Source organism: Berghia stephanieae, chromosome 7 (assembly GCF_034508935.2).
Source record: "Berghia stephanieae isolate SIO BIC M18660-M18661 chromosome 7, UCSD_Bste_1.3, whole genome shotgun sequence".
Classification (NCBI taxonomy): Eukaryota; Metazoa; Mollusca; class Gastropoda; order Nudibranchia; family Aeolidiidae; genus Berghia; species Berghia stephanieae.
In genome coordinates, this window is record NC_088366.1 from 20409198 (window position 1) to 20425962 (window position 16765).

The 16765-nt window shown below is 35.1% G+C and overlaps 2 protein-coding genes across 4 annotated transcripts in view; one reads left to right on the top strand and one right to left on the bottom strand.

Annotated features, from left to right (window-relative positions):
* Positions 1-2044: 2044 nt before the first annotated feature.
* On the top strand, positions 2045-9476 carry LOC144976864 (uncharacterized). The gene is made up of 2 exons (XM_078921398.1): positions 2045-2251; positions 6187-9476. Exons 1-2 carry the CDS (start codon positions 2162-2164, stop codon positions 6841-6843), a joined length of 747 nt encoding a protein of 248 aa, XP_078777524.1. The 5' UTR covers positions 2045-2161; the 3' UTR covers positions 6844-9476.
* A 2803-nt stretch (positions 9477-12279) lies between these two features.
* Positions 12280-16765, bottom strand: part of LOC144976862 (alanine--tRNA ligase, cytoplasmic-like) — a 39268-nt gene continuing 34782 nt past the window's right edge. For all 3 annotated transcript variants that reach the window (XM_078921397.1, XM_078921395.1, XM_078921396.1), the window contains exon 23: positions 12280-16629. In XM_078921397.1, the coding sequence (XP_078777523.1) occupies positions 16456-16629 (174 nt within the window). In that variant the 3' untranslated portion in view covers positions 12280-16455. The remainder of the gene's footprint in view (positions 16630-16765) is intronic.

The window sequence follows — 16765 nt, forward strand, 5'->3', positions numbered from 1 at the left end:
TCATTGTTATCGTTATTTTATTAATATTATCCTCTACAACCAACTCTTTCGCTTCAAGTAGTGTTGTTTGACCTGAATTTAAACACAATGGGTAGCTTTTTAATTAATTGAATACAAACATTCAAATGAAGTTTTCTCAAAACTGCAATTTTTGACGGTTGAAATATATCTCCGCCGGTGGGACATTTTACTTCCTATAGTGGGCAGGGGGAGTTTTACTGTGTCTTCTACCACCCTCTATTTGTATTGGAGAATGGGGTTTGATTACTTAGTTTTGGCTTGGCCAGAGTCCTTGGCTGTGTGGGAAACAGTCAAACGTATAGTTATGGTTTTGGGAGATATTTTTTTCCTTGTAAACTTCTCTCTGGTATGTAAACATTTGAGTATATTCCACTGAGTCAGATCCTGTGCTTTTCCTGACCTCCCATAGTGGGCAGGGGGTACATACTGTGTCTTCTATCCCCTTATATCTGTTTTCCAACATGCTATCTGTCTTTGTCTTGGAATGAGATTACTTGGTTTTGTCCTGTCCCTGGCCGGAGTCCTTGCTGGGAGTGAAACAGTCAAATGCATAGTTATTGTTCTGGGAGATGATATTTTTTTCCTTATAAATCATCTCTCTGTTATGTATTATTATATTTGTTATTTTCAATGTATAATGTAAGCATTTGAGTGTATTCCTCTTTGTTGGATTTTGTGCTTGTGTCCGGATGAGACTTATAGTGTGATCTCAAACTAAGTACATTGGTGGTGTGCTCTTGGAATCTACATCTGATCCCTATTTGTTCCCAGTTCCCCTATGTCTTACTTTTTCTTGGGTGCTTTAATTCTAATTCTAGAACTTTTTACTATCCCATTTTCTTCCTTTTTTACCGGCGCTGATATAACCTAAATGTGTTGCAAGCGCCGTAAAGCCCTTAAAAACAAAAACAAGGTCCTGTGCTTATGTCTGGGTGAGATTTTAGGTGATCTCAAACGAAGTACACCGATAGCATGCTCTTGGAATCTACATCGGTTTTCTATTTGAACCGTTACCCTTTCTTTTACTTTTTCTCGTGTGTTTTTTAATTAATTGTTAATCCATCATTTTTTTTTACTATCCCATTTTCTTCCTTTTTTCTGGGGCTGAAGTGGCCTAAATGTGCCGCAAGCGCAGCAAACCCCTTAAAGACAAACAAAACAACAAATGTATCTCCCCCTACAATCTTCATTTAATTGCCTTGATATTTCCAGTGATTATTTGGGGAGTTTTTTTGTTTGTTTGTTTGGGGGGGGGGGGTGTTGTTTTTGTTTGTTTGTTTGTTTGTTTTAGTCACGCAAATCTTTAAGGACCTGCTTTTTTTTAAATGTTAAATATCGACGTATACATATTTGCAAGTCGGGTAACCCAAATTGTTATGGGCTTATTGTAATAATGGAAATACTGTCAAACAAACGCAAAATGTTATCCATAACAACAATGGTAAATCAAGCCCGTAGTTGCGTTCGGCTATTTGATCTGAAAAGAAGTGCACATCAGTCCTTATGTAATAATTTTAAGAGACATTAATCAAGTTCTTTTTTTTTTAATAAACTCATTTTAAAAAATTATACACAGGATTTGAAGTAAATTGAAAAATTATTAAGATTTTATTTTAGGCTTTAAAATTAAATTGCTTTTTAAAAAATGATGACTGTTTCCATGAAAACTGATACCTCCTTAATCAACCCCCCTTCCCAAAAAAAAAAACAACAAAGTTTTATGTTTTTACTCTTTTAGAATAATATTATGAATAAGAGCAAAAGGCCTCTTACTTTAAGAATTGCCGTTTGTTTGGAACCTTTTGTAATGTGTTTTGAGCGCATTTAATGGATATTGCGCAATGATGTTTTTTTTTTAATCATAATTTATTATTATATTTTAATTATCATATTACATAGTTTATAAAGATTAAAGAATAAAAGAAACAATCACAAAAACAAAGACAGAAACAATATTATATTCACTTTACGAGTATGTGGAACTATCAAAGGGAAACTACTCGGGCGGACTTTAATATTTTTTACTTTCACTTTCACTTTCGATCGTCCTTCAATGTCTTATTCTTCCACCTTAAAATTTCTGTTTGTTTTTAACAATTAGAACAGAATATTGTTGAGGTTCTATTATTCTACCAAGGAGATGAATGTCTGCCGATATATCAGCTCCATATGGAGTTGCACGAATGCCTTTGTTCGATCGAAATGTTCCACTTCCACGACTCGAGCTCAGGTGAGTTTGGTCAGTGGCACTGCGGCACTGTCACTACTGTCAGTGTCTAGGACTAGGTATCTATCTATTAGATAGTATAAGTACGTCCAGTTGGTACTACAGCATTTTATACCTGTTTTGAAATCCAAGGTACTACCGCAAACTCGGGGACCCAAATAATTTTGGGGGTTTGGGAGGGGGGAAACTTAAAAAAAAAAAAAAGTTTTCCCCCTCCCAAAAATAGGTACTTTGGTAAAAAATTCAAATTGGATTGAGCTCAATGAAACCTATATCATTTTAAAGTGCTTTTCAACACGATTCTAATGATACCAAAATTGTGAAAATCAGATAAGCAGAAGAAAAGTTATGTTGGTTTAAATGCTGAAAAATGGTCTTCTATTTGCCTTTGTTATTTACTGACGGACTTTGTGACCTGAAAAGTGTTGCATTTCCGGTAGTAACCACCATTTGGATTTCAAAACTGGTCTAAAATGGCCGCTAAGATTTGAGTAAGGATTTTGCTGGAACGAATTTCATGGATGCGGTATACAACTTTGCTCTGAATTTGATTTTATATAAAAGTTAAGATGTTAAATAAACGAGCCAGCATGAAATTTTGATTTACCAAGATCTAATCTTTTAATTATCCAATGCTAAATTATACCCTATTTTATCCATAATCAAAAGTTATACTAAATTGTCATTGATTTTTATATAAACTACACCAAACGATAGAGTAATTTCACCTGAAGAAAATAAGACATCAATCATTAAAATCCATCCATAAACAAAAAATCGATGGAACTTTTTCTGAGACCCATCACTCAAAAGTCCAAAAAATCGGGTCACAGCCACTAGCCCATTTATCGGCTCCCTGCTGGAGGGCCAAATGGACGTTTACCAAAGTACCTACCAAAAACCCAAAATTATTTGGGTCCCCGAGTTTGCGGTAGTACCATATCCAAATGGTGGTCACTACCGGAAATACAACGGTTCCAGGTTAGTAGTACTGCGAATAGTGGGGCCACCGTGGAGCCACTCTACTATTCGGATTCGCAATAGTAGAAGCGCTCTCTCGTCTCTGAAAATTAGTTTTTGTCCCCTCACTGAATACAACTCTATTTTCTGTTCAAAATGGCGTGTTGTCGAATGGTTTGAAGTTGAATGAGTTTGTTATTTTGAGAAGGAAAGAAAAGGAGGGATGATTGAAACATTTTGTGTGACTGAGAATTGAGATTTTGAATTTGAATGTTTCAACTTTTTCAACACCACCATCACTACACAACAACAGACACATGATCGTCAACGGAACGCAAAATAATAATAATAATAGTAATATTTAAAAAGAAAAAATAAATAATAATAATAATAATAATAATAATAATAATAAACAATAAATTCTAAAAAAAAAATAATAATAATAATAATAATAATAATAATAATAATAATAATAATATAGTAATGATAATGATATAGTAATAATAAAAATGCAGTTTATTTATATTTTGTGCCCAATCCTCTATACAATAAAGCTCTAGGCTCAAGGCTACTACTGCAAATAACTGAAATGAGTGATATCTACTGGTTGCAGTACTACTGCAAATAACGAATGCGAACGCTATCTACTATTCACAGTATTACTACTGCGAATAATGAAAACGACCACTATCTGCTATTCGCAGTAGTACTGCAAATAGTGATTTCCTCTATTCACAGTTGTACTACGAATAGAGGAAATCAATATTCGCATTACTACTGCGAATAGAGGTGGCCGTTACAAAACCCTTCAGTTAATAACCAAGGTAAAAAGGAGTAGAGTCAATGTTTAACACCATACCATCAAGCATATTGTTATTGCTCTAAAACAGTGTTTTGTAACATTTTTTTGGATAAAGAGCATAGGAATGATGTTGGAAAATGGTGCAAATCACTTTTCAAATCTAAAAAGTTGGGGGAGACCCCATAACTCCCCCCCCCCCCTCCCCCTCCACACATACACACACTTTGCCTTTAGGTCTTTTTGGATAAATTGCAACTCGCAACATTTCCTAAGAAACGGATTTAATTCTAAAATAAAAGTCACTGGTTGATTGTAACATATTTTGATTAATTGCAACAATTTTCGACCTCAAAAAATTGCAAATCCAAGATATCATTCAAACATAATCTCTATAAAATGATTTTTCAGAGCCATAAGTTATATTAATAATAACAAGCTATTATTGATAATTAGACACCATCTCTCTTTCTCTCTGCACATGTACGCTCCCACACACATGACATACACAGATGACAGACAGTAACAACGGCACATTGTAGTTTCCCCATTTACTTAATAACAAGATATGAAGTGAATAGAAAAGTGCCAGAAGACAATAGAGAATGAAAAATTTTTTTTTCGCGGCGGTGGTGGGGTTTGAACCTGCGACCTTATTGGTACGACAACTCCGCCTGGCAGGTGAGAGCGTGGCTCTACTGTGTGAGCTATCAACGAACACAAAAAATATTCGTTTCAAACTCAAAGTCATTACTAGATCCCTCTCTCACCCACTTCTTGAGACCGCCGATTCGTTCGTACACCACCATCGCGAATAATTTTTGACCAGCAGTTAAGCTTAATAGCCAATATTCTCAACACAAACATATAACATAGAAACGATTGAGACATTGAGTATGCTCCGGTGTATGGGGTGAATTTTTAATTCAGAAAAGTGAGTGGAGCAGGCACTTATGTTGGTAACAACAAGATATGAAGTGAATAGAAAAGTGCCAGAAGACAATAGAGAATGAAAATTTTTTTTCGCGGCGGTGGTGGGGTTTGAACCTGCGACCTTATTGGTACGACAACTCCGCCTGGCAGGTGAGAGCGTGGCTCTACCGTGTGAGCTATCAACGAACACAAAAAATATTCGTTTCAAACTCAAAGTCATTACTAGATCCCTCTCTCACCCACTTCTTGAGACCGCCGATTCGTTCGTACACCACCATCGCGAATAATTTTTGACCAGCAGTTAAGCTTAATAGCCAATATTCTCAACACAAACATATAACATAGAAACGATTGAGACATTGAGTATGCTCCGGTGTATGGGTGAATTTTTAATTCAGAAAAGTGAGTGGAGCAGGCACTTATGTTGGTAACAACAAGATATGAAGTGAATAGAAAAGTGCCAGAAGACAATAGAGAATGAAAATTTTTTCGCGGCGGTGGTGCTTTTACTTAATGTGTGGCGAGTGCAGCATGGAAATCTATAATGTGCCCTCACACCTTTCCTCTCACCACATTTCCCCCACCCCAGAGTACTTCCCCTCTCACATCTTCCCCACCCTTAATTGCTTGTTTGATTTTATGTAAAAGAAACAGCCTCAGGTCATCAGTGCCGTGCTGGTCTCCCAGTGGTACATGCTAGAGGGGTCATCTACTGGTCAAACATGCTTCATGCACTCCCCCCCCCTTCCCCCCCCCCCTCCTCTTCACACACATACAAAAACCCACACATACACTTAACACCACAGGGATAGTGGTGCCATCTTTTCTTCCGTTTTATTTAGGAGTTACCAAGATGACAATCAAGTTAAGGGTCAATGTGGTAAACTTCATTTTTATCTGGGTTTTTTTCTTTACTAAGTAGAGTTAGGGAGATGGTGACAGGACAAAGATACAACGCTGACTTATGTAAATATCAACTTACCCATCCTTATCAGTCACCCACCTTAACATTTTAATGATTTTATAATTGACTGAGGAAGGAGTTTTAGTCCAAAACGTGCCTTGTCTGGTGTTATGTTTTTCAAACTGTCATCATCATTTTACATTTATTCATGTTTCATACTATGTGAGCATCAGCATGGTTTAGGTTCAGATAATAACTAACACCAGTTTGTCAGCCCTTTGTCTCTAGTTTACTGTTGGGTCTTTGATGTGTTCACAGAGTTTCTCTTTTTTACATTTTCAGGTAATTCAGAGGGCTTGGAGGTCATATCTACCTGGCCTTGTCAGACACAGGATATGGCAAAACTCACAGATCGTTTCCCTCACTTTGAGGCGGGAACTTCACATCAAGAAAGGCAACAAGAACTTATTTTCAGGCAGACACCGATTAGATAAAGTTCCTGCTCAATACTCAGTTGTATACAATAGTACATTAGGGCCGTGGTTCATCATGTTTAGGGTAGGAATGGGTACGATGTCCATAGTCATGGCTGTAGCTTACTATCATATCATACAGGATTTCTCAAAAGATTTCTTTGAAACAAACAAGGGAATTTTTATCTGTGTAAGCACTCTTCTATTTCTTATCATCCTATCTGCGTTCAGCATATCAGCCCGCAGGTTTTTTACCAGAATCTACTATCATTCAGACAGTGGTGATTTTATAGGTGTCAAGCGTGATCTTTTTGGAAGATTAAAACAATTGGAGTACACTATTGAAGATGTGAAGCCTTATGGGACAAAGGTTATGAATAACCTCGACAGATCAGAGTCTACTTTAGTAAACATTAAAGGTCAGAAAGTGCAGCTGCATGGGAGATATTTTATATCTCCTGTATTTTACAACATGCATATTGGCGAGTCATTCATGGATTCTCAAATAAGAGAGCCAAGGTTTTAATTTCATAGAGTTTATGTCAAATTGTGAACTTTGCAAATGATGTGATATTGAAAGATACAGCAATGCTATTGCCTATTTTGTTTGTTTGTTTTTGTATTTATTAATGCTGAATTGTTTTATTATTTTCATTTGATGGTCATGAGACAATGCAGCGTTAATAATTGAAATTTTAGACCTCAGTATGATATTTCCATGTTTACCCTGGGTGGGCTCCTTTGACATCCCATGGTGGAAGGAGGTCATTTGTTGTGTCTTCTACTTCTACCCCCCCCCCCCCCCCCCCTTATATCTGTTTTTCGAACTGCTTACTGCCTTTGTCTTGAATGGCATTGCTTGGCCAGAGTCCTTGGTTGAGAGGGAAATAGTCAAATGTATCATGTTAGTTTAGGGAGATGATACTGTCATGTACTGTTACATTTTAAAAAAGATTTTGAATGTACAATGGTTTGTAACCATTTGAATGTACAGTGCAACCTCTGGATAATGACACCCCTGAATAGCGACATTGATCTCTGGTCCCGATTTTTTTGCTATATGTTATTTGTAATAAAACAAACCAAATAGCGACATATGTTTCAGTAAAACCCCTGTTTAGTGACATTCATTATCACTATAATAGGCAGTTGGTACTGATGCTTGGTAACCGACCATCGTCATCTCCTACTTCTAACACCTTCCTCCCTCTTAATGAGATCGCTTTGTTACCGACCAATCAGAACACATGTTTACCACACTCCGTGGAACCAGCACTTGTTCATATGGAACCACAGCAAAAGAAGTTTATCAGTGGATGGAACTCTCAAGGGTCCATTAACCTTCCATGTTAGCTACCTGTCTGAGGTCAGTGGAGGTTAAATGATATCAGGCAATGCCTTGTCCAATGGGGGCAATTCTGGATATTTATGGTCTTATGGTAAATTGGAATAGCGGAGAAAAAAATAACCTCTTTCACTTATTATTTTCATTTGAAAAATCAGTTGTTTCTCTAGAAACATCAGTCCAAATTTGATCTATTATTGTGGTTAATACTAGGTTTTTCGTTGTTTTTATTTTTATATTTTTGTTACTTTATCGCATTATAGATCTACTCATTTTTAAGTGCTTGTAAATTTTGATGTACTTAAACTTTAAAATTTTGGTATTCAAAACTTATCAGCAGTATCGCATGGATTTGATTTGAATTAAAATCAAAACTAAATGTGTCCATCTGTGTGGCATTATCATGTTGGCAATTGATTTTTATTATTTATTTTTAGTTTCGTCAAATTTAAATAGGTTTGGGTACTGTTTAAGATCAAAACAATGACAATACAAATTGGATAGTTAAAGTATAGTTGGTACATATACCCTTTGTAAACAGGAGAAATACAAATTCTAACGTTTTTGAGACATGATTTCTCGCAGGCACTGTAATCATGGCTCTCAACACATCTCCTTTTGCCACCATCTTGAAAACCCCGAAATAACGACACCCCTGGATAATGACATAATTTTCCGGTCCCAGGTGATGTCGTTATCCAGGGGTTGCACTAACTGTATTCCTCTTAGTCTTAGTCTTAGTTTGATTCTGTACTGGTGTCTGGATGAGACTTTAGGTGATCTCGAACTAATTACATTGATGGTGTGCTCTTGGAATCTAATCTGTTCCCTATTTAAACCAATTCCCCATTGTCTTACCTTTTCTCTTGTGATTTCAATTGTAACTTTTTTGACTATTCCATTTTCTTCCTTTTTACTGGTGCTGAAATTACCTAAAAATGTGTTGCAAGTGCTGTAAAACCCTTAAAAACAAAGTACAAGTATGTTTACCCTTTTTCAAGCCTTTATGAATCGAACCAAGGATTTCCTTTTTCAAAACCAATGTTGAAATCTTCTGGCTGACCTTGGTCGGTATTGGTGAGTTGATTTTTTAAAAGAATAAAGCATTGGTTGTTTAAAGGCAACAAGTTAAGGGGAAGCTTGATTGATTTGTATCCTTTTCTGTGATTTAAGGGACAGTTTGGGTCTTTTCTAAACAAAAATCAATGACCTATATGGGGCAGTTTAAATCATTCTTTATCGTCATTTTTGGTGAAAAAAATACATTAACTGTATTGAATACCTATTTTGCGTCCTGATTTGGGGGTCTGGCATCAACAAGTATATCTAACAATCTTGTGAAAATTTTCTGCAAATTCTTATGAAGGAATAACCTCCATATTCTTCCCTCTTATCAATATTGTAGCATTTTGTGTTATAATAAAGATATTTTACAGCTTTAGCTTGTGGATTTGTATAGGAACATTACAAAGTTGCGACTCAAAATTTTATGACAATTTATAATTCGGATCATAAGTCAAAAAACACATACCATGAAACAAATCTCTTTATGGTGACATAATACATTATCTCTGTGGTAGCTGTGGAAATTTTCAGACAATTTCATTGAATAGATTCTGAGAAATATTTGACACAGTATCCCCCCAAAAAAATGACATATTGAGAAAAGAGCTTTCCGTTTTTCACACTTTTCTTACCACCTAAACTCGTTTTGACAATGTTTTCGTGTCTTTATAGTACATTTTGAGAAATTGCACTTCAATTTTATTATTTCTAAGATAATAAAATATTGTTTTCCAGTAAAATATCAAAAATATATATTTTTTTAAAATTTTCTAATTACATGTAAACCCAAACATTTATGGTCCTTACAATAACAATTTTTAGGCTTTTTTTAAATTTTAACAAAGGACATCCCTGATGAAGGAATATGTTTATCTTGCAGTGGGTGAAACTCTGCTTACAATAGCAGAATAATGGCCGTCCTGTTGGTACTGCTCTGTGGCGACGCAGTTACATCATCATCATCATCTTTGTCATCATCAGCATCACTATGATTATCATCAACAACATCATCATCATTGTCCCTGTAGTAATAATCATCATCACCACCGTCAAAATTTTATTTGTTTTGTTATCTTTTCATGTTTCCTTTTAATTTTTGTTTCTACTTGATTGATGAGTTATATTCAGGAGTCAAATCTGAATGTAAGTGGTTGCGTATGTAGCCTACGTGAGTGTGAACGTGTAAATCATTTAATCCAAAATTCGTTGACAATGCCAAGACCAAATTAGAATCACATAGTTGTGTGGTTGGGCATCACGAAGCATGTGTTTCAGTTAGTTAGTGGTTAGTGGTTTAACAGCTGGATACTTTAATCACTGATCTCTTAACTATCTGAGTGACCTGGTGACGTTTCATCAAGAATTAAATTCTGGTAAAATTTGACTGTATTTATTACTTTAGTGAATGAGGCACCTGTTTCAAGGTACCCACACACAGACGACCGCCGTGTTCTAAATTAGGTCTTGACATTGTCAATGAATGTTGGAATAAATGATTTAAAACGTTTTGAGTTGGTACAAAAAGACAGCATATCTACGATTTCATGTAGCTTTGTGTTTTCGTGTCCTTTGTTTCTGGAATGAGACAAGGTTTCAACTAAGTCTGTCTTGAGTCTTTTACCTACACACAGTTGACAATTTGATTCAATAGTCTGATGTCACGTCGCCCAGCAACAGCGGCCATATTTGTTCTAAACAAAGAAAATCATTACTTTTTTATTCTTCATGCTGGCTAGAACTTTTCATTCCCTTTTCATATGCCTTGTGATCAGAATGTGTAAAAGTCAAAACATGATCAAATTTATGGGTTTTTTTTCCTCTGGAAACGCTTTTATGCTCGCCGGAGAAATATTTCATATGGGCATCCGCCATTGTTCGGATAGTTTAGAGCCAGTGTTACTAAGTTACCATGCGTCATTAGGAAGTGACGTTACGACTATTGAAGAGTATTTGCAAAGCAAGAATAAAACCATTTAACTTTTTTTTTTTTTTTTTTTTGTTTGTTGCTTTAGGTCTCTTCCAACACAATTGAGGTTATATGAGAGACCGCTGAAACAAAAAAAAACAAGCAATCTAACAAAAATAGTACAAATGTAAATCAAAATCATAACCTAAAGATATCATAAGCTAAATTATAAATAACCAAGAACAAACAGGCAGAAGATTTACAGAAAAAAAATATCCCCTGTCAAAAATACAATCACAAACCAAAGAAGCAGGATAGGATAGTAAAGAGAAGAAGAAACGACATCACTATTTAACTTGTTCTGTCCCTAGCCTTCAAAGAAGTCTCGAGTTCGATGAGCTGGGACATATCTTAGGGCCAAAATAAAAAGTACACATTTTGTCATTGTACAGCACATTAGAACAGCTGCTGAATATTACCACCTGGGTGTTTTTAAATGTAGATCTACAATCTTTTGATTGTTTCATCATTTTCCTTCATGATGGTGCTAAGCCATTTGACTTAAAAAGTATCATTGCGCAGTAAAGCCCCTGAAAACAAAACATACTACTTCTTGTCAAGTACCTGAAAGTCCAAGACAGGACTGCAAAAACCATGTTGTATCATTTATGTCATTAAAAAAGAAGATGATGGGATAGTCAAAAATTATAGATGCAGAGACTTATTTGCACCAAAAATAAATTGGTTAAGCAGAGAAAAGTAAAAGATTCCAGGAGCCTCCGAGCAGTAAATACAATTTTTATACAATTCAAACCAAGGCAAAAATTCCTGTAAACAATTCAGCATTAACTGTAACAAATTTACCCCCATCATATGATTAGGTGTAGCTTCCATTTTTTTTTCAACGGAAATACGGGATCTGAAATAAAACAGCCACTGTCATAAAATACTGTTGTAAAGATGAAAAAAAAAAGTACCTGGGCAGAGTAATAATAGGAACTGGAAAGGTTTGTAACAAAGAAACTGAAGAGAGAGAGAGAGAGAGGGGGGGGGGGGGGGGGGGGGGGGGAGAGAGAGCGAGTATTGTTATTGCACATAGTGGCGTGCCTGTCCCGTGCCAGTCAGTAGTGAAGTGTTGATAGATTTTCCACAGTTGTTGACGTCATCAGGAAGACTGCAGTAATTCGATAAAAAAAGAAGAAAAAAAAGAGACCATCATCAAATGTGAGCTTGAAGCGAGAGTTGACAATCTTTTCACTTTCATGGCAGGATTTGGTTTTACTCTAATTTGATAAGAGATTTTACAATTTTTGTATGATGTATTGTATCCCAAGTCAAGTATTTTGGCCTAAACACCAACAAACGCTGCCACATTCAACAAGTCTCTGCCCTCAAATAGAAACAATTGAGTCGACTTTCAGTAACATTCAGATTCAGATGATGCTGTTATTCCTGCCTTCGAAATTGGTTGATTCTATTCAGCCTCATAGGGTTAAACAAGTCAACTTTTCTTTAAAATGTACTAAAGAGGTTGGAAAAATTAAAAAGGCCAAACAATCAAGACTAAAGTTGAAGAGAAAGTGGTCCAATTTCACAGTAAGAAAGATCAAAACGTAAAACATAAATAAATGGAAACAAGACGAGTATTCAATGCAAAACAATTCTAGATTTATTATTTCCTAGAAAATATGGAAATAATTGGAGAGAACTGTAAAATACAGTGGATCATGGATAAACGAGGTTTGAGCACCGAGACAAATTCATTGTTATCTTGTACCCAAGGTTTCAATGAATGCAAAAAATTATAATTAATGTAAGCTACAGAAAAACCCTGTTTTGCTGCCATGTCATCATAGGACATGGCATGTTTGACGGAATCAAACCAAAGAGTTTTAACAGTTTGATATAGTATTTTGTTTTAAAATCAGAAAAAGGTTTGTATGAAACAGAATAATACAAGAAAAAATAATCCTGCAATTAGAGGGGATCAAACCTCAGACCTCCCAAGATAATCAGTTGGTCTTGTTTTTTCCTTTCTGCTTTGCCATACACAGTTTCATACAAATCTTTTCAGATTTTTCTCTTATACCATTGTGTGCACCCCAGTTTGTAGATTCGATGTATACATAGCCTGTGCTCACCGCTATGTCCTTATTGACGATGTGTGAGGCTATCAGTATTAGTGGTATTTTACTGAGGTACTGTAAAAATAAATTCCATCTTTCCTGTTGATTTTGAGATCTTGTTGGATCAAAAGTTGTTAAATAAGGTCCACTGAATTGATCTCAAGCTATCAATAAAGATTTGAATAAAACATTTTTTTTTCTCCTATCAAGCCGTTCCATCCACACCACAAGATAACTTAATTGCCAATTAATTCTGCTATTATTATAAAATAAATTATTTTATTAACAGAAGCCAAGAACAAAAGAGATCTAAATCTAAATTAAGACTGTAATAAATAAGCCCTGATAATGCAAATTAATGATCAGATCATTGGTGAACTCGCTGAGAGTGGAAACCAATGATAGCATAGTCTGGACCAAGCAATAATTAATTTCAATGTGTATCACCTTTTTAAGTTAAAAAAAAATAGGTTGATAAAAATTAGGAAAAGTTTAATCTTGTTAAGAACCCCCCACCACCCCCCTCATGCAATTCAAATATATAGAAATAATGACCATTGATTTAAAGTTATTTTACGAGATCCATGCTATTTGAAGCTAGATTCTGTTACTATACTACATTATCTGCTTTGACAGGTTTCCAACCCAAATGAGTGCCAGATTCAAAACTAAAAAAAAACCCAATTGAAATAAACACAACTCTCTTGAACCTCTTTAGACTTGAGGTATAAGCACAAACATAAAATCAACATTATCACATAAATTCTGCTCACAGTTTTATTTTCTAGAAGTCTATTTAAAAAAATAATAATTTAAAAATTATCACATCTAATGAAAGTTTATAAATCTAAAGATCTTTAATTAAAGAATACAAAATTAGGATCTACGGAAAACTAAAGCTCATTATTCCTGATAAACAAAACAAGTCTAAAGAATACATCCAAGCATTTTTAAAAATGAAGAAAGCTTTGTAAATAGTTAAATAAAACAAAGTAACGGGAATACAGTGGGACTCGTTGACAATGATTTGGTCTAAGCATGAAATGTAGTTAATTCCAAAGTCTTGTTAAAATAAGAAAATACTATAAAAATAACTAAAAGATACTGTATTTATTTTCCTTTGTAAATTCGGAAATTTCAACCCACATGCAGTGTAGTGTTGATCTTATCTGTTGGACTCATCATGGGGATTTGAAAGACGAAAATGTTTGCATAGAACTTGTCATAATCTGTCCCCGTGGAATTATGCCATTTTTTGGGCAAAATTATGCCAATATTATGCCAAAAAAAAGGTAAATTATGCCATGAATTATGCCATAAATTATACCAAAAATCCGACATTTATGCATGTTCTTGCGCGCTTTTGTAACCCCCAAAACCTAATTTTCACAATAAATATGAATTCTTATAGGTTTAAAAGCTACATTAAGTTGTTTCGTTTCATTAAAAACAACTAAAAAGCAGAAATATATACCAGACTACTTGACAATGTAGAAATTAGTAGGTACACTATTTTAAAGAACATTGATTTTAAACCCTTAGCATGCTACACCAACCTCTGTGGCAGAGTAGCGTGTTAAGAATGGGTTAATTTAAAAAATGTCACCTAAAATAGTTAACGTTTACATGGTCAAATGATTAGGGAAAAAAAAAAACCAAAAAAAAACAAGATACACATGAATGACAATGATAAATAAAAAGAAACGAAATTCCAACAACAATATTTTATTCTTTACTGTAGTAATAACAACAATAGTTGTAATAGTAGTAGTGGTAGAGGTAATGGTAGGAGTAGTAGTGGTCATAGCAGTGGTATTAGTCGTTGTAGAAGTGGTTGTAGTAGTAGTAGTAGTAGTAGTAGTAGTAGTAGTAGTAGTAGTAGTAGTAGTAGTAGTAGGGTAGTAGTAGTAGTAGTAGTAGTAGTAGTAGTAGTAGTAGTAGTCGTCGTCGTAGTAGTAGTAGAAGTAGTAGTAGTAGTGGTGTAGTAGTTGTAATAGTAGTAGTAGTTGTTGTGGTAATGTAGTAGTAGCAGTAGGAGGAGCAGTAGTAGTAGTTATTGTTGTAGTGGGAATAGTAGTTGTAGTAGCAGTAGTAGTTGTGGTGGGAATATTATTTAGCTTTTTGCTGATGGATGCGGAGTTGGATGCGGAAGGCCAAAGGATGCGGCCGCATCGGATGCCGATGCGGCCGCATTTTCCTGGAGGGACAGCATAATGACAACTGACACAATGTAAAAATGGTGACAGTGGCAGTCTTCTATTGTTTTTTGTTTGTTTGTTTTTAAATTCATTCTTGCTATATGACATCATATTAGTACAGGGGAAAATAAGTATTATGAAACTGAAATCCTAGAAAAAAAGTAAGACCATAGTCTAATTGTAAAAGTGGACAAGTTCAACAAGAGAATAGAAGTTATTCTTTGTGAAGAAAAAAAAAAAAAAACTTATTTTTTTGTTTGTTGCTTTAGGTCTCTTCCAACACAATTGAGGTTATATGAGAGACCGCTGAAACAAAAAAACAAGCAATCTAACAAAAATAGTACAAATGTAAATCAAAATCATAACCTAAAGATATCATAAGCTAAATTATAAATAACCAAGAACAAACAGGCAGAAGATTTACAGAAAAAAAATATCCCCTGTCAAAAATACAATCACAAACCAAAGAAGCAGGATAGGATAGTAAAGAGAAGAAGAAACGACATCACTATTTAACTTGTTCTGTCCCTAGCCTTCAAAGAAGTCTCGAGTTCGATGAGCTGGGACATATCTTAGGGCCAAAATAAAAAGTACACATTTTGTCATTGTACAGCACATTAGAACAGCTGCTGAATATTACCACCTGGGTGTTTTTAAATGTAGATCTACAATCTTTTGATTGTTTCATCATTTTCCTTCATGATGGTGCTAAGCCATTTGACTTAAAAAGTATCATTGCGCAGTAAAGCCCCTGAAAACAAAACATACTACTTCTTGCCAAGTACCTGAAAGTCCAAGACAGGACTGCAAAAACCATGTTGTATCATTTATGTCATTAAAAAAGAAGATGATGGATAGTCAAAAATTATAGATGCAGAGACTTATTTGCACCAAAAATAAATTGGTTAAGCAGAGAAAAGTAAAAGATTCCAGGAGCCTCCGAGCAGTAAATACAATTTTTATACAATTCAAACCAAGGCAAAAATTCCTGTAAACAATTCAGCATTAACTGTAACAAATTTACCCCCAAACCAAAGAAACAGGATAGGCTAGTAAAGAGAAGAAGAAACGACATCACTATCGGATCGTACACCCATGCGAACATTATAGGTATATGATTCAAGGGTGATGCTCCCATCCAACCACCCGCAAAAAAAAAAAAAAATTAAAAATTAAAAATTAAAAAAATAAAAATAAAAAAATTAATAAACACATGTACTACGTTTTATATTTTAATATAAGGCATTTAGCCAATACCTTTTTCAATGATTCCTCATCAAACCTCTTCAATGCTGTTGTCTGTTTGCAATAGCAATACTAAATCTCATCATTTTCCAACCCCTCTCTCCTCTCCACCCCCCCCCCCCCCCCCCCCCCCCCCCCCCCCCCGAAACAAATACAAACATGAACAATGACATGAATAATATAATCAATTGTCAATAAAAATTAAAGTATGTACAAATATAGATTATATTTGAAGGTCCTTCTAATTGTACGTTCATGATAGCTTGAGTTGAGCAAATTCTGTGGCAAGTTTGACAGCCTCGTCGAGACCTTTGGGGTTGGTGCCTGTGGCCTGGGCAAACACATCCCTGCCACCGGCTTTTCCTTCGATGATGTTGACAACAGAGTCCACCCACTCCTGGGCATTTAAACCTTTAGATAAGGCACACTGCAAAATAATAATGTACATGAATATGTGCAGCTTATCCCCTATGGAAGGGGCTCTGGGCTCTTTTACAATAATGAGAGTTAGGTACACAAATTCACAACTCTAAAGGATTCTAATCTAATCAAAATCAGATCTC